At 42.8% G+C, this 18,712-nt stretch overlaps 1 protein-coding gene across 4 annotated transcripts in view; it reads right to left on the bottom strand.

The window, feature by feature from the left end:
• Nucleotides 1–2,396: 2,396 nt before the first annotated feature.
• LOC140740016 (procathepsin L-like) overlaps nucleotides 2,397–18,712 on the bottom strand; it is a 55,334-nt gene continuing 39,018 nt past the window's right edge. For 3 of the 4 annotated variants that reach the window (XM_073068799.1, XM_073068798.1, XM_073068801.1), the window contains exons 7-8: nucleotides 12,708–12,813; nucleotides 10,316–10,486 (exon numbers count right to left, since the gene is read on the bottom strand). In XM_073068799.1, the coding sequence (XP_072924900.1) occupies nucleotides 10,387–10,486; nucleotides 12,708–12,813 (206 nt within the window). In that variant the 3' untranslated portion in view covers nucleotides 10,316–10,386. Of the gene's footprint in view, nucleotides 3,283–4,224; nucleotides 4,331–10,315; nucleotides 10,487–12,707; nucleotides 12,814–18,712 lie in introns of those variants that run through there. The other variant, XM_073068800.1, reaches the window with a different exon arrangement.

Here is an 18,712-nt window from a genome sequence, read left to right on the forward strand (position 1 = left end):
CTTGGAGACCATTTATTCAACATTTTCATATGAGTTAAATTGTCTTTTCCTAAACCTCACTTTTATTATCCTTAATTATTTGGATGGAGGTTCGGAGTTATTGGCACTACTGTATATATTTGACATTATGCAATGGCCCATGTTGGTTAGTGGTTTTTTTCTCTTTTTTTGGGGGGGGGGTTTATTCCTTTTGTTCATAAATACTATGAGTTTGGGAGGTTATATATATTGATTATTATATATTTGAATGTCTACTTAAACTATTAACTATATACTCTCAAACTCCTTGTATTCATGTTTCATTTATGTTTGCTTAAAAATTAATAAAAAGATTTAAAAAGAAAAAAGAATAGTAGAAAAATTATATATATATATATATATATATATCAGCCCACCCCCCCCTCCCCTTAACCCTTCCCCCCTTGACATCCCTATCTAAAAAGAAAGAAAGAAAGAAGAAAGAAAGATTGCCTGGATTTCGGAAGATCCCCACATGCTCCATGGAATTCAAAATAGCTTTAATATATATATTTGTTTCTTTCCCCAGATGATTAATAACTTTATCTTTGGAGCACCTATATATTTAATCCTATCTTTTGTTAGTAAGGGTGCCAAATTTTCAGAAATATGTCATATTTATTTCTTAAATATAAGTAATTTTTCCAAGTGGAATGCAGCTAAAAATTTCATTATTCCAACGATCCATACTTAAGTATGAATCCGATTTCCAAATAACTGCAACAGTCTTTTTGGCTACTGCCAATGCAATTTTTACAAATTTTTTCTGATATTTGTTCAATTTAGGTTTCAGTTTTAACCCTTCAATATCACCTAATAAAAATAATATTGGATTATGTGGAAGTTGTGTTCTGATAATTTGTTCCATCATCCTCAAAAACTGAGTGACCGTGCAAGAAGGGGACTAGTGAGGGAGGCCACTATGACAACTCTGGAGGATTTACAAGCTTCAGTGGCTGAGATGGCAAAGACTGCTCGTACAACAACTGTTGCCTGGGTGCTTCACCAGTCATAGCTCTATAGGAGAGTAGCAAAGAGCAAGTCACTGTTGAAAAAAACTCAGATAAAATCTCAGCTGGAGTCTGCCAGAAGGCATGTGGGAGACTCTGAAGACAACTGGAAGAAGTTTCTATGATCTGATGAAACCAAAATTGAATATTTTGGCCATCAGATTAAGTGCTATATTTGGCATAAGCCGAATACATCGCTTCATCAAAAACACACCATCCTTGCCGTGAAACATGGTGGTGGCTGCACCATGCTGTGAAGATGTTTCACTGCAACAGGCCCTGGAAAGCTTGTAAAGGTAGAGGGTAAAACAAATGCAGCAAAATACAGGGGAATCCTGGCGGAAAACCTGTTGCAGTCGGCAAGAGAATTGCAACTTGGGAGAAGATCTGTTTTCCAGCAAGACAATGACACCTAGCATAAAGCCAAAGCTACACAGGAATGGCTTCAAAACAAAAAATTAATATCCTAGAATGGCCAAGTCAGAGTCCAGACCTCAACCCAACTGAGAGTTTGTGGCTGGACTTGAAAAGGGCTGTTCACTCACGATCCCCATGTAATCTGACAGAGCTTAAGCAGTTTTGTAAAGAAGAATGGAGAAAAATTGGAGTGTCCAGATGTGCAAAGCTGATAGAGACCTATTCACACAGACCGAAGGCTGTAATTGCTGCCAAATGTGCATCTACTGAATACTGACTTGGAAGGGGTGAATACGTATGCAATCAATTATGTTGTGTTGTATATTTGTAATTAATTTAGATCACTTGTAGAGATTTCTTTTCACTTTGACCCAAAAGAGTATTTTTCTGTTGATCTGTGTCCATAAAAAGTCGAATTAAATCCACTGTATTTCAATTCTACAAAACAATAAAACAAGAAAACTTCAAGGGGGTTGGGGGTAAATACTTTTTGTAGGACTGTATGTCACCAGGTACAAACCTGATATTCAATAAGACAAATGGAATACAACTTGAATTTCTATCGACTATTTTGTCAAAAGTCCTAAAATATATAGCATTCAATTAATTGTGTAACTAGAACTACCCTTGTGCAAAAGTAACTCATATATAACCACATCGCACAGTCAACAGGTAATCAGCTTTTGGGCTACTCTGCTTGTTTGATCACAATATTAAATTTCCCATAAAGGACCTATTCACAGGTTTTTAAACATTTTTATAGAGCTCTACTGGACAACTGACGATCTCCTCTACATTTCTCACCAGATTTTGTAGCCCCGTAACGTGTTAGTGGATTTAAAAATAAAAATTAAACCAGTAAAGGATATTGGGGGAATCTCATGAAACACCAATATTTTAATGTATTTAAATGCATTACCTTATCCCAAGCTAAGCACTTTGGTTCGAAAGTATTTGACAAATAACCCATTTTATTCTCTGTACATACACAGTTCATTGAAAGTAACTACACAGGAGGAGAGGTAAATTCCATCAAGGAATACGGACCAATTAGTGATAAGCCACGGAGTTGAAGATAGGGGAAATCATTTGAATGGGTTCACAGAAAGCAGATAATTGCACAGTAACCTCAGACAATTTACACTGAGAACTTGGTCTAGTGAACGATTAGAGAAAACAGAAGTAAAAGCAAAAACAATTTGCAAAGATTTTGAGAAAATCAGGATAATTTCTCCACAAGCTTCACAAGTGGAGGATAGCTCCTGACAACTATGCAGATAAAATTATCTCAGTTACTGACGACGGTGAGTCCAGTGGACTTTGTGGATGGTTGGATAACCCGACATCTCCAATGTGCCTGGGAATAGTGTTGTCAATGTAAAACCCAAAGTCAAAGTTACAATCAAAATGGCATCTGATACACTTTTTCATCACAGAATAGGTAGAATGGTGTCCAAGGTAGAATTATTATATAAGAGTATTTAATTGTCGTTTGGTTCTCGGCCTATCGATAATTAATATCATAATTAATTATGGGCTCAATATCAGTGACAGCAAAACTGAAACAAATAATTCAGATGCAATGACAAAGTATAATTCAAAGACTATGTGCTGGAAACTAGAATTTACTCATGATTCACGGCAATAAAAGAACACCCAAACAACATTGTGTAGAAGCATTTAAAGTTGCAGTAAGTCTTATATGTTTTGTTTTGCAAAGATGATCATCCCTCTGTCCTAAACCAGAGGATAAATTGCATAGTCAGCAATTGCACAGTTGTTGTTCCTGTCCTTGGCCATCTTGATGTACCCATGGTCTCCCCACCAGATTCCAAAGCTGAAGATAAAATAAATTAAAATTTGTGTCAAATCTAGTCAGATTACATTTGTTATTTACAGAACAATTGATACAAAGCTTCCTGAAATGTCCAAATCTGAGGAGTAATCACCAGGGAAGGACTTGTTCAAGTCACTCTGTCTCAGTTTGTGCCCTTCACAATGGAACTGGCTCCCATGCCACTGAACGGTTCTGTTTCAGGATCAAGGCCGCTCTCCCCCATAGGATGGACATGGAAATACTGAGGATGAAAGGATTTACTTGGTGGAACTCCACAAGGCTGATAGAATGATAATGTTTCTTTGGTAATTACAGACATGGGGACTTTGATTCCAATTTACTTGTTATTTCACAGAATGGACATTGAACTTCACAATCCCAATTCGGGCTGAGTTCTCCAATTTAACCATGATACAAGAGTCAATGGTGTTATACAGTAGCTGTTGCTCATACGACGGTGTCTGAGGGAGAAAATACATCACAGATCATTTTCTACTTCAAACTGGCAGATCGAAACCAAACTGTGGCAAAAATCAATGGCAGTGTGGATAGACTTTAACTGAGTCCATTGCCACAGGCGGCTATGGAGGCCAATCATTGGGTGTACTTAAGACAGAGATTTATAAGTTTTTGATAGGTAAGAGATGAGGAGAGATTTCTTTGGTGGGGGGGGTGAATCTGTGAAATTCATTGCACCTGCTTTAAAATTAACCTCATCCTTTTGCAAATGGACTTCATTTTGTAATTAATTAACATTTATTTTGCAATCTGTGTAATAAGGAGAAAATATACGTTGGAGATTTTGAAATATTTCTTTTGCTCTGAAACATTGAAGTACATTTGACAAATCTAAGAACTGTTTGAATAGTTCATCTTCTCTATGCAGTGGCTGCAATTGTTCACATGTTTAGGATTTGACGTGTGCTGTTCAGATATATATACCTGTTTTTAACAATCCAATAGTTCTCTCCATTTTCGCTTCCGTATCCCACGACTAGGACTCCATGGTTAGGCAGAAAATCATTGCAATTCGGCTCATAGTAAACACCTGTAGTGATAAAGAGTTTAAATCACAAGGTAATTAATAGACATCACAATCTCAGCATGTATTATGTTAGTCCTCAGTGTGTACACTGCCTTAAGAGAAAACTAATGGATCAGAAGTCAAATGCATCCCAAGGAACAAATATTTCTTTGCTACTTTACTGGGCAGATATTAGCATCATAGAGCATTGGCTGATTGGCAGGGATCGTTTTTGTATTGGCTGCCGGTGACTAGTGGTGTTCCACACTGATCTGTGTTGGGCCCGCTTCTTCTTACATTCTATCTCAATGATTTGGATGATGAAATTGATGGCACTGGGGCCACATTAGTGTATAATATGAAGACAGGTGGAGCAAGAGGTAGTGTGAGGAATTAGAGGCTGTAGAAGTACTTAGACAGATGAGGAGAATCGGCAAAGAGATGGCAAATGGAATACAGTGTCAGACTTATGGTCGTGCACTTGGGTAGACAGAATAAAAGCACAGACACTTTTCTAAACTGAGAGAAACTCAAAAATCTGAGGTGCAAAGGGATTTGGGAGTCCTTTTGCAGGATTCCCTAAAGATTAATTTGCAGGTTGATTTTGGGGTAAGGAAGGGAAATGCAATGTTAGCATTCATTTCAAGAGGTCTAGAATATAAAAGCAAAGACATAATGCTGAGACTGTATAAGGCACTGGTGAAGCCTCACTTGGAGTACTGCGAGCAGGTCTTGACCCCTTATTTAAGAAAGGATGTGCTGATATTGAAGAGGGTTCAGAAAGGTTCACGGGAATGATACAGGAAATGAAAAGGTTCTCAAGTGAGCAGCGATTGAAGACTATGAGCCTGCACTCACTGGAATCTAGAAGACTCTGAAACCCATCGAATGTTCAAAGGCCGAGATAGGGTGGATGTGTAGAGGTGCTTTTCTTTAGCTGGGGAATTTAGGACCAGAGGGCTCAGCCTCAAAATCAAGGGACATCAATTGAGAACAAAGATGAGGAGGAATTTCTTTAGCCAGAGGATGGGTAACCTGTGGAAATTGTTGTGGCCGTGCATGCCACGTCACAGGGTGCATTTAAACCAGAGGTTGAAAGGTTCTTGACTAGTCAGGGTATGAAAGAAAATGGGGAGAAGGCAGGAGAATGGAGTTGAGAGGCAAATGGATCAATCATGATGAAATAGCCTAATTCTGCTCCTGTGACTTATCGTCTTTTGATCTATACCACTTAATGTTTTTCGGATTTGTTGCTGGTGACTAGTGGAGTTTCTCAGGGGTCTGTGTTGGGACCACTTCCTTTTATGTTGTATGACAACAATTTGGATATTGAAATTGATGGCTTTGTGGCCACGTTTGCTGAGGATACCATGATAAGTGGAGGAGCAGGTAATATTGAGGAAGCAGAGAGGCTGCAGAAGGACTTAGACAGATTAGGAGAATGGTCAATGAAGTAGCAGATGAAAAACAATATCTGGAAGTGTATCATCATGCATTTTGGTAGAAGGAATAAAAGCATAGACTCTTTCCTGAATGGAAAGAAAATTTAAAAATCTGAGCTGCAAAGGGACTTGGGTGTCATCCTGCAAGATTCCCTAAAGGTTAATTTGTAGGTGGAATTGTTGTTAAGGAAAGCAAAAGCAACATTAGCATTCATTTCAAGAGGACTAGAATATAAAAGTAAAGACATAATGCTGAGACTGTATAAGGCACTGGTGAAGCCTCACTTGGAGTACTGTGGGCATTTCTGGGCCACTTATTTAAGAAAGGATGTGCTGATATAAATGAGCAGCGATTGAAAGCTATGAGCCTGCACTCACTGGAATCTAGATAGATAGATAGATAGATAGATAGATAGATACTTTATTCATCCCCATGGGGAAATTCAACTTTTTTTCCAATGTCCCATACACTTGTTGTAGCAAAACTAATTACATACAATACTTAACTCAGTAAAAAAATATGATATGCATCTAAATCACTATCTCAAAAAGCATTAATAATAGCTTTTAAAAAGTTCTTAAGTCCTGGCGGTTGAATTGTAAAGCCTAATGGCATTGGGGAGTATTGACCTCTTCATCCTGTCTGAGGAGCATTGCATCGATAGTAACCTGTCGCTGAAACTGCTTCTCTGTCTCTGGATGGTGCTATGTAGAGGATGTTCAGAGTTTTCCATAATTGACCGTAGCCTACTCAGCGCCCTTCGCTCAGCTACCGATGTTAAACTCTCCAGTACTTTGCCCACGACAGAGCCCGCCTTCCTTACCAGCTTATTAAGACGTGAGGCGTCCCTCTTCTTAATGCTTCCTCCCCAACACGCCACCACAAAGAAGAGGGCGCTCTCCACAACTGACCTATAGAACATCTTCAGCATTTCACTACAGACATTGAATGACGCCAACCTTCTAAGGAAGTACAGTCGACTCTGTGCCTTCCTGCACAAGGCATCTGTGTTGGCAGTCCAGTCTAGCTTCTCGTCTAACTGTACTCCCAGATACTTGTAGGTCTTAACCTGCTCCACACATTCTCCATTAATGATCACTGGCTCCATATGAGGCCTAGATCTCCTAAAGTCCACCACCATCTCCTTGGTCTTGGTGATATTGAGACGCAGGTAGTTTGAGTTGCACCATATCACAAAGTCCTGTATCAGTTTCCTATACTCCTCCTCCTGTCCATTCCTGACACACCCCACTATGGCCGTGTCATCAGCGAACTTCTGCACATGGCAGGACTCCGAGTTATATTGGAAGTCTGATGTGTACAGGGTGAACAGGACCGGAGAGAGTACGGTTCCCTGCGGCGCTCCTGTGCTGCTGACCACCGTGTCAGACCTACAGTCTCCCAACCGCACATACTGAGGTCTATCTGTCAAGTAGTCCACTATCCAATCCACCATGTGAGAGTCTACTCCCATCTCCGTTAGCTTGTGCCTTAAGATCTTGGGCTGGATGGTGTTAAAGGCACTAGAGAAGTCAAGGAATGTAATCCTCACAGCACAACTGACCCCATCTAGGTGAGAGAGTGATTTGTGCAGCAAATACGTGATAGCATCCTCCACTCCCACCTTCTCCTTATACGCAAACTGAAGAGGATCCTGGATCATGAAACCATGAAACACATCGAATGTTCAAAGGCCGAGATAGGGTGGACGTGTAGATGTTGTTTCCCTTAGCTGGGAAATCTAGGGCCGGGGACACAACCTCCAAATCGAGGGACATCAACTTAAAACAGAGGTGACGAGATGAGAGGATGGGGAACCTATGGAAATTGTTGTGGCCGTGCGAGCCAGATCACAGGGTGGAATCACAGGCAGGGATGACAGCAGTGCAGCAAGGCAGGAGTTTCTGGGAGCAGTGCATCAGGTTTAGGACAAAGACATGCCAAAGTAGAGGAAGCATTCTAAAAACAGGATTATGTACCCTGGCTGACAAGGGATGTCAAAGACAACAGAACAGCAAACAAGGGAGCATGTAACAGAGCAAAACTTTAGAAGGAAGTTCAAGGGCTGGGGGGACAATAATATCAAAAATGATACCAAAAGTTAATTCAGATTTATAATGAATAAAAGACAGGCAAAAGTAGATATTGATCTGCAGGAACACTGGAAAGATATTACTGGGGGACAGGGAAATAGCAGACAAACTGAATAAGTATTTCACATCAGTGTTCACAATGCCTGAAGTTCAAGAGTGTCGGGGACAGAAGTGATTGCAGTTGGTATTACTAGGAAATGGTGCTTAGGAAACTGTAAGGTCTGAAGGTAGATAAGTCATCTGGACTTGATGAACTACACCCCCGTTTTCTAAAAGAAGTAGCTGAAGAAACTGTAGAGGCATTAGTAATGATCCTTCAAGCCCCAGTAGATTCTGCTATCTTTCCAGAGGACTGAAAAATTTCAAATACCATTTCATTCTTCAAAAAGGGAGGGGGGCAGAAGAAAGGAAATTACAGGCCAGTTAGTCTGACCTCAGTGGTTGAGAAGATGTTGGAGTCGATTGTTAAGGATGTAGCGTGAGGAAGTAGAAAACTGTAGAAGGATCTCTCTGAAACTTATTGAATGTTCAAAGACCTAGATAGAGTACATGTGAAGAGGATGTTTCCTTTAGTGGGGAATCTAGGACCAGAGGACAGAGTCATGTCAATTTAGAACAGACATGAAGAGGAACTTCTTTAGTCATAGGGTGGTGATTCTGAGAAATTCGTTGCAACTGTGGAGACCAGCTTACTGGGTGTGCTTAAGGCAGAGGTTGATAGATTCTTCATCAGGCAGGGAATGACAGTTTATGGGGAGAAGGTTGGAGAATGTGGTTGAGAGGGATGTGGATCAGCCCTGATGGAATGGTGGAGCAGACTTGATGGGTCATGTGGCCTAATTCAGCTCCTGTGTCTTATTGTCTTATACCAAAATAACAGCAGCTCAGACTACGGACTTTAAATCAGTGAGGGAGTCTCATGACCGAATGTAGAAAAATAACTCAAAGGAGGGGAGAAGATAATCTTCAATTTTGGAAGATCTTTTGTTCAGGATTTTGTTTAAAAATTCTAAGTATGAAATTTATATTCTTTGATGTTTTTTTAATTTCAGATTACACTGAAAACAACAAAATCATTAACAAAGATGAAAGTTGGGTAAAAGAGCAGACCAGAGCAGGACATTAGTTCAAAATTGGCTTCTTGAAAACCATGAACCCTTGATCCAACAACCTCAGTTTGGCTCAATTGAGAAGTTTGTCACAACTGTGTACCCTCACCCATGACACTCCTTTGCTCTTTACAATTATCATTCATTTCATCCCCATTCTCAATACCATTACCTCCAGGTCCTCACTCGATATTTCCGGTGCATTGATGACCGTAACATTGATGAGCTGACGAACATTGCTGAGAAGCCCCAATCTGCCCAAAGTGACGGTTTTACAGCATCACTAACTCACATTTGCCCCCTTCTCCTGTCGTTAGTAACTCATACTGTATATAGCCCGATCCCACAGTCAGCAGTGGGATAGGCAAGCAATCAGCTGTCAGGCTACTCTGCATGTTGCATTACAATACTAATTTCCCATAAAGGACCTAATTCACAGGTTTTCAAACATTTTTTTACAGAGCTCTACTGGACAACTGACAATCTCCTCAACATTTCTCATCAGTTTATGAAGCCCCATAATGTATTAATAAATTTAAACCGGTGAAGAATATTAGTGGAATCTTATGAAACACCAGTATTTTAATGCATTTAAATGCATTACCGAATCCCTAGCTAAGCACTTTGGCTCGAAAGTATTTGACAAATAACCCATTTTATTCTCGGTACATACACAGCTTATTGAAAGTAATGACACAGGACGAGAGGTAAATTCCATCAAGGAATACAAGGGGTTGAATATGGATCAATTAGTATCAGCCACAGAGTCGAAGATAGGGCAAGTTTTTCAAATAGGTTCACAGAAAGCAGATAATTGCACAGTAACCTCAGACAATTTACACTGAGAACTTGGTCTAGTGAAAGATTAGAGAAAACAGGGTAAAAGCAAAAACAATTTGCAATGATTTCGAGAAAATCAGGATAATTTCTCCACAAGCTTCACAAGTGGAGGATAGCTCCTGACAACTATGCAGATAAAATTATCTCAGTTACTGACGACGGTGAGTCCAGTGGACCTTGTGGATGGTTGGATAACCCAACATCTCCAATGTGTCTGGGAATAGTGTTGTCAATGTAAAACCCAAAGTCAAAGTTACAATCAAAATGGCATCTGATGCACTTTTTTCATCAGGTAGAATGGTGTCTGAGGTAGAATTATTATATACTGTAACTGTGCATTTAATTGTCATTTGGTTCTCAGCCTGTCAATAATTAATATCATAATTAATTATGGGCTCAATATCAGTGACAGCAAAACTGAAACAAATAATTCAGATGCAACGACAAAGTATAATTCAAAGACTATGTGCTGGAAACTAGAATTTACTCATGATTCACAGCAATAAAAGAACACCCAAACAACATTGTGTAGAAGCATTTAATGTTGCAGAAAGTCTTATATGTTTTGTTTTGCAAAGATGATAATCCCTCTGTCCTAAACCAGAGGATAAACTGCATAGTTAGCAATTGCACAGTTGTTGTTCCTGTCCTTGGCCATCTTGATGTACCCATGGTCTCCCCACCAGATTCCAAAGCTGGGGATAAAATAAATTAAAATTTGAGTCAAATCTAGTTAGATTACATTTGTTATTTACAAAACAATCCATACAAAGCTTCCTGAAATGTCCAAATCTGAGGAGTAATCACTGGGGAAGGACTTGTTCAAGTCACTCTGTCTCAGTTTGTGCCCTTCACAATGGAACTGGCTCCCATGCCAATGAACGGATCTGTTTCAGGATCAAGGCCGCTCTCCCCCATAGCATGGACATGGAAATACTGAGGATGAAAGGATTTAGTAGGTGGGACTCCACAAGACTGATAGGCTGATGATGTTTCTTTGGTAATCATGGACATGGAGACTTTGATTCCAATTTACTTGTTATTTCACAGAATGGACATTGAACTTCACAATCCCAATTCAGGCTGAGTTCTCGAATTTAATCATGATACTAGAGTCAACGGTGTTGCTCATGGGAAATGTGAACATCAGAACGACCAAACCCAGAGGTTATTTGAGTATCCGGAACAAGAACAGTTTCAGAAAGGAACCTTGAAGGGGAGTTGTCTGAGAGAGAAAATACATCACAGATCATTTTCTACTTCAATCTGGAAGATTGAAACCAAACTGTGGCAAAAATCAATGGCAGTGTGGATAGACCTCAACTGAATCCATTGCCACAGTCGGCTATGGAGGCCGATCATTGGGTGTACTTAAGACAGGGATTTATAAGCTTTTGATTGGTAAGAAGGGGTTAAGGTTCATGGAGTGAAGCCAGAGGAATTAAACTGAAACAAATTCAGCCATCACTGTATGCCAGAGTGACTCAGTGGGCTGAATGGCCTGATTTTGTTACGAGATTTTATATTTGTATAATTCACTGTTGCCCATGTCCACCTGCCTGAAAAGTAACCTCATCCTTTTCCAAATGGGCTTCATTTTGTAATGACACCAGCCTGGAACAAGGCTGCTCAGTCTCAGAGACGCAGGAGATACGTCAGCAGGAGGAGGCGGCAAGGTGCACGAAGGCCGTCACTCAGGCAAAGGTAATGGATGAGCTGGGAGGGAGTGGAGAAAAGAGAGATCTCCTGGAGAGAGCTGTGGGAAATGGAGACATTCAGAGCGAGCTTCACCATCAGGGCTGCCTACAATGTCTTGCCGTCTCCCATGAACCTCAGCCAGTGGTATGGAGAGGACCCCACGTGCTCCCTCTGCCCCACTTCAGCAACACTAGAACACATTCTGGTGGGCTGCAAGACCGGCCTCACTCAAGGCCGATACACCTGGTACCACAACCTGGTGCTACGGTGTCTTGCAGCAGTGCTGGAAAGTCGGCGGATGAGCGACAATGCTCTCCCTCCCCCCTCATACCGCTAGCCGTTAATATTTGTCTGGGAAGGTGAGGCTCAAGCCAGACTCGCCACATCAAGACCAGACACCGGGCAGCTAGGCGGGGCACATGATTGGAAGATGGTGGCAGACTTAGGCCAGAGGCTCTGCTTCCCAACTGAAATCGCTGAAACCAACCTCAGACCAGACCTAGTGCTATGGTCGGCCTCACTCCATCTTGTTTACATCATCGAGCTTACAGTGCCCTGGGAGGATGCAGTGGAGGAGGCCTATGAGCGCAGGAGGCTGAGGTACGCTGAGCTTGCAGCCGACGTGCAGTAACGAGGCTGAAAAGCAAGGGTGCGACCGGTCGAAGCAGGCTGCAGAGGATTTGTAGCCACATCAACATCAAGGCTACTCCGGGAGCTGGGAGTGCGAGGGAAGACACATCGACAAGCAGTCAAAGACCTCTCCAGAGCTGCTGAAAAGGGTAGTCAGTGGCTCTGGATGAAGAGAAAGGATTCCATCTGGGCCTCCAAGTGAGTGAATGGCATCTAAGGGGTGAGCCCGGGACGCCGGGATTCACTGCTTAACCCTCTGGAAGTGTCGTGGGCCTATCAGCAAAACACTAAGGAAAGAGGACGCCCACTTGATAACCCAGAAGATGCCACCACTCACTAGGCCGCCCTGCAGAGTCTAGGCAGCATGTCTCAGGAGTGCAGATAAGGGATATTTACATCGAGTCTGAAATAATGAGAGTTTTAAGGAGGAAATATACATTGGAGATATTGAAATATTTCTTTTTGCTCTGGTACATTGAAGTACATTTGACAAATCTAAGAACTGTTTGAATAGTTTATCCTCTCTATGCAGTGGCTGCAATTGTTCACATGTTTAGGATTTGACGTGTGCTGTTCAGATATATATACCTGTTTTTAACAATCCAATAGTTCTCTCCATTTTCCCTTCCGTATCCCACTACCAGGACTCCGTGGTTATACGCAAAACTATTGCACTTCGGCTCATAGTAAACACCTGTAGTGATAAAGAGTTTAAATCACAAGGTAATTATTCGACGTCACAATCTCAGCATGTGTTATGTTAGTCCTCAGTGTTTAGTTCAGCTCAGTTTCAGTTTATTGTCATTTAGAAACCACAAATGCAATGCAGTTAAAAAATGAGACAACATTCTCCAGAATGATATCACAAAAGCACACGATAAAGCAGACTACACCAGAAAATCCACATAACGTTTGTCAATCCCCAATCCAGAGTCCGGAGAGGCTGCTGCGTGTTAATATCGCGCTACAATCTTAGTGCGTTCCCCGGAAAGAAGCTCCAAATCCACCAGACAAAACAAGACTATCCAGACACACCAAGTCAGGATACCAACTCTACCACCCAACAAACCAAAAACTAAAGCTACAAGACCTACACAAAACCACATAGTTACATATAGTTATAATTAACATATACAAATATTTGTAGTTACAACAGTGCAGACAATACCATAATTGATAACAAAAAACAGACTATGGACACAGTAAAAATAGTCCAAAGATGTTAAAAGACTATAAGTTCGAAAGAAACGACCACAAGTCCTCAGGGTCCCGGTAGATTCATCATCCCACGCAGGCGGCAGTGTGTACACTGCCTTAAGAGAAAACCAATTGATCAGCAGTCAAATGCACCCCAAGGAGCAAATACATCTTTGTTGCTTTGCAGGGTATTACAGGAAAGATACTAGCTCTGGGTCTGTACTCACTGAAATTTAGAAGAATGTGAGGAGATCTCATTGAAACATGTGGGAAGTTTTAGATAGAGTGGATGCAGGGAATGTTTCCTTTGGTGGGGGAGTCTCGAACCAGAGGCACAACCTCAAAATAGAAGGACAGAGATGAGGGGGGATTTCTTTATCCAGAGAGTGCTGAATCTGTGGAGTTCGTTGTGGAGGCCAGGTCACTGGATGCTTTAATGGTGGTGCAGGTGATTAGACACATCATGAAAGTTTATGGAGAGAAGGCATGAGAATGGGGTTAAGAGAGAAATAGATCAGCCATGATGAAATGGCAGAGCAGTCTCGATGGGCCAAATGGCCTAATTTACACCTATGTCTTATTGTCTCATGGCCTAAGTATTTTAACAGCAGAACCAAGTCTAAACTCAAATAAATATTCTTAAATGCAAGACTTCCATTGAGTGGCAGATCGAATAAAGGCTGTGACAGCCGAGTTAGTTGGTATATTTACAACGGAGGTTGATCATCCCTGTACAATTGATCCTTGAGTTCCTCATCAGGAGACCACCACAAATGCGGAGCAAAAAAAACACCTCCTCCTTGCTGAGAATCAACACTGTTGCACCTTAAACTTGTGTGCTTAGCCGGCCTCTCTACCCTCTCTACACCCACGACTGTGTGGCTCAAATGGGTGCAGGGTGCTGATGCTTTTAGCTGTAGTAAGGGGGGGAGGGGATGGTTGATGCTTGTGTGTGGGAGGGGGTCTGGGGTTCTAGTGTTTGTACTGTCACTCATCCCTTGGGGTACCCTTCTGTTTTTGTGGATGTCTCAGAGAACAGGAATTTCAGGATGTGTGTTGTATACATTCTCCGATATTAAATGAAACTATTGACTGATAATTACTGATCGGTAAATTCACTGATGACACAACAGTTGTTGGCAGAATGTCAGATGGTGGTAAGGGGGCATAAAGGAGTCAGATAGATCAGCTAGTTGAATGGTGTCACAGCAACAACTTTGTACTCGATGTTAGTAAGACCAAGGGATTGATTGTAGACTCCAGGAAGGGGAAGTCAAGACAACATACACCAGTCCTTATCGATGGGTCAGCAGTGGGAAAGGTGAGCAGCTCCAGGTTCCTCAAGTTCTAGTACAAGTTTATTGTCATCTGACTACACATACACAGTCAAACGAAACAACATTCCTCCAGATCACAGTGCACCCACAAAACATATATCACACACAGCACATAAATCAAAATATTACACGGTAGCATAGCCTTTAGCGCAACACTAATATAGCTTGGAGCAATCCAGGGTTCGAAGTTCATTTCCAGCGCCACTCTGTAAGCAGTCCTGCCCAGGTTTTCCTGGGTGTTCCAGTTTCCTCCCACAGTCCAAAGACAGCCCAGGTCACTGTAAATTGTTCTGTGATTGGGTTAGTTCATCGGGGTTGCGGAGTTGCTGGGCCAGTGAGGCTGCAAGGGCCTACTCTGCACTGTACTGCTAATATAAAATAAATCATCTAAAGATGCATGTAGTGTACAGCACTTGTAAACAGCTTCCTGTCCTAGTGATGAGACCGCAGAAATGGCGAGGTATTCATTACGCTCACAGCCTGAGGGAAGAAGCTCTTACCAGTCGGGTAGTCCCAGTCATGATGTTTCTGGGCCTCCTTCCTGATGGTAGTGGGTCAGAGAGAGTGTGGGCAGGTGGTAGGGATCCTCAACAATGCTTTGGGCCCTCATCTGCAACACTCCACGTAAATGTCACAAATGGGTGGGGGGAGGGGGAAGAGATATTGATGATCCTCTCGGGATGTTATGGTCCGGTCCGGAGCCCGCATTCCGGGTCACGATCCGGTCCGCGGACTCCGGACTCCAGGTCTTGTAGCCATCACTCCTTTCGCCCTTGAGCCCAATTTGTCACGCCTGTGGATCATCGTGGCTTGTTGAGGCTCAAGGAGACACACCTGATGCCCATCGGCTGGCGGTGTATATAGAAGGCTCTGGGACGGAGTGGAGTTGTAGGTTGTCCTGGCTTGGAGTGTTCCTTGTTAAAGATGAGTTCTTTGAGGAAGTCTGGCAGTCACCCTGGACCTAGTTCCCTTCCTATCCCTTGCCTCTGTTGGGCAAGCCTGGCTGGACGGCTGTTGCCTGGTGAGGGACTCTGCCCCTTTCCATCCCTTGCTGCTGACGGGTTGTGCCCTGCAACCTACCCAGGTGCCCTGTGACCTGCTCAGGCCCCTGTATTCCTGCCTGGGAGTTCTGGGCCTTGCCTAGGAGTTATGTGGCCTGCCCAGTGAACTCTGGGATCCTGTCTTACCTGAACTCTAAGACTCTCCCAGAGCCCCAGAATCACCTTGAATGTCACATCCCTCATGCACACCATGGTCACCACATCTTGCTCCTGTCCTGTCCCTAGTACTTCAGTGCCTGCATCCTGCACTTGGGTCCAGCCCCCTATCCCCATATGACACAGGTTTTACTGTCCTCTGTAGAGTCTTGCGGTCTGATGCCTTGCAGCTTCCGTACCACACAATGATGTGGCTGGACAGAGCACTCTCGATGGTGCTCCTGTTGTTAGAATGGGGACGGGATCCTTGCACATCTCCATCTCCTCAAAAAGTGTAGACGCTGCTTTGCTTTCTTGACTAGTGAGGTGGTGTTGTGGAACCAGGTTAGATCAGCCATGATCTACACACCAAGGAACTCTCTCCATGGCACAGCCACTGATGTGCAAAGGACAGTGGTTGACCTGCACCTCCCTGAAGTCCACAATCATCTCTTTTGTCTTGCTACACTGACAGTCAGATTGTTGTCTCACATCATTTGACAAGCCTCTATACGGTCTCTCTGTATGTTGACTCACTGTCCACTGTTGTATTATCAGCAAGTTTGATGATGCGGTTCGAGCTGGATCTGACAGTGCAGTCACAAGTCAGCAGCAGGCTGAGCACACAGCCCTGGTTGGGGGGCACCAGTGCTGAGAGTGATGGAGTTGAGAAATTGCTGCCAACTTGCACTTTCTATCAAGAAGTCTGGTAACAGAGTGGGTTGTTGAGTCCCAACAAGCTCAGTTTACCCTCCAGCCTCTGAGAGATGATTATGTTAAATGCCAAGCTGAAGTCGATAAACAACACCCTGGCATGTGAGGCATTGTTTTCGAGGTGGGACAGGACAGAGTGCAGGGCCAAGGCTGTGGCAAATCAGTGGACCGGTTTGAATAGGCGAACTGGAAAGGGTTCAATGTAGCTGGAAGGTGGGGTTTTACATGATCCATTACCAGCTGCTCAAAACAATTCATGATTGTTGAAGTCAGAGCCACTGGGCAGTAATAGTTTGGGCCAGTTACTGCTGTTCTCTTGGACACCAGAATGATGGTGACTGCCTTGAAGCCTGCAGGGACAGTGGACTGTTTAAGAGAGATATTAAAGACGTCTGTGATGTGTCACAGTCCTTCAGTACCTGGCCCTGCAGTTTTGGTGGACTTACCCAGGCTAGGATCTTCCTCACCTCAGCTGCATCCAGACAGGGTAAATCTACCAAAGCTGCAGGAGAAGAGGGGGCTTTCCTCGATGTCACATTATCTATCGCATCAAATCATGCATAAGAGGAATTTTGCCTATCAGGAATGGAGGTGATGTGCAGGGTGTACTTGTTATCAATTATGAATTGTACACCTTGCCACATGCACTGCGTGTCCCTGGTGCGACAAAGGTGTCTGTGGGTTTCTGTGAGGAACGCTTTACTTTCCTGATGGCATGGGAGAGCACGGCTCTTGCTGACCTTAGAGTTGTCCTGTTCCCCCCCCCCCCCCCCCATCAGAAGGCAGTGCCCCGATCCCCAAGAGATGCATGAATTTGCAGTCAGCCATGGTTTCTGGTTTCCCTGGCAGTAACATCCTCAATGCATTCTCCTAAGCAGCCAGTCACCAATTCCACAGTTAACCTAATGATCGCACAGACCTCCTTTGTGGACCTTGTCGAAGGTTGCTGTGCTCCTGTCCACCTGAAAGGAGATTAACCCCACTACCTGGATGGCCAAGTCTGGAATGATATCCTGGAGCTATGTTTCTGTCAGGACAAGTGTGCAGCAGTCCCTCATCTCCCACTGGTTCAGACGCAGATACAGGTAATCTATTATATTCTCTAGCGATTGAACATTAACGAGTAGTATTGTTGGGAGCATTGGTCTGCAGGAATCCGCTTTGTCTGGCTCGGATACCAGCACGTTTATTGCACTGCTGTGCTTGAACACGCTGCTTCTGATGGCCACTCCCTCAAGAAGCTGAAGTAGACTGCGACACAGAATGATGGCACGCTACCACGTTAGTCCATAACTGCACAGCACCCCCACTTGCAGCTGTTCATATTCTATTGTCAACATCTCAAAAGGGTTATCCTGAGCCTGAAATATCAATACAGCTATGGTCAGGCTATATTTCATTAGGAGTCTGAGGAAATTTGGTATGTCACTAAAGATTTCAGCAGATTTCTATAGATGTATCAAGGGCAGCATTCTAACTGGTTGGATCACAAGTGGTATGGAGGGGCTACTGCACTGCTCAGCCAACTCCATCATGGGCACTAGCCTCCACACCATCAAGGGCACTAGCCTCCACACCATCAAGGACACTAGCCTCCACACCATCAAGGGCACTAGCCTCCACACCATCAAGGACACCTTCAAAAGGAAATGCCTCAAAAAGCAGCCTCCACCACCCAGGACATGCCCTCTCCTCATCCCTTCCATCAGAGAGAGGTACAGGAGGGTGAAGACACATACAACATTTTAGAAACCGCTTCATCCCATCCACCGTCAGATTTCTGAATGGATAATGAACCCATGAACTACTACCTCACTATTTCTGCACTACATGTTTCTTATTACAAGTTATAGTTTCTTTTCTCTTTCAGTCTTTTTTTTTAATAAATTTAAAAGAATAAGGATAAATACAAATCAGAGGAGAGATTACCTCAAATACATATTTCAATAATAGTATAAACAAAGGAATATACACTGTCAAAATCATATATAGTATTAAACTAATATAAAGAAAAAAACCACATCTCCTCTTAACAGTTCATAGAAAAAAAAGACTCAACATTTCGGTTATTGAGAAAAAAAAACACTAAACCAACCTAAAACAAAAAAGCGACTGGGCAGTCCATTTGGAGGATACAGTAAAAAAAAAG

Source organism: Hemitrygon akajei, chromosome 16 (genome assembly GCF_048418815.1).
Source record: "Hemitrygon akajei chromosome 16, sHemAka1.3, whole genome shotgun sequence".
Classification (NCBI taxonomy): domain Eukaryota; kingdom Metazoa; phylum Chordata; class Chondrichthyes; order Myliobatiformes; family Dasyatidae; genus Hemitrygon; species Hemitrygon akajei.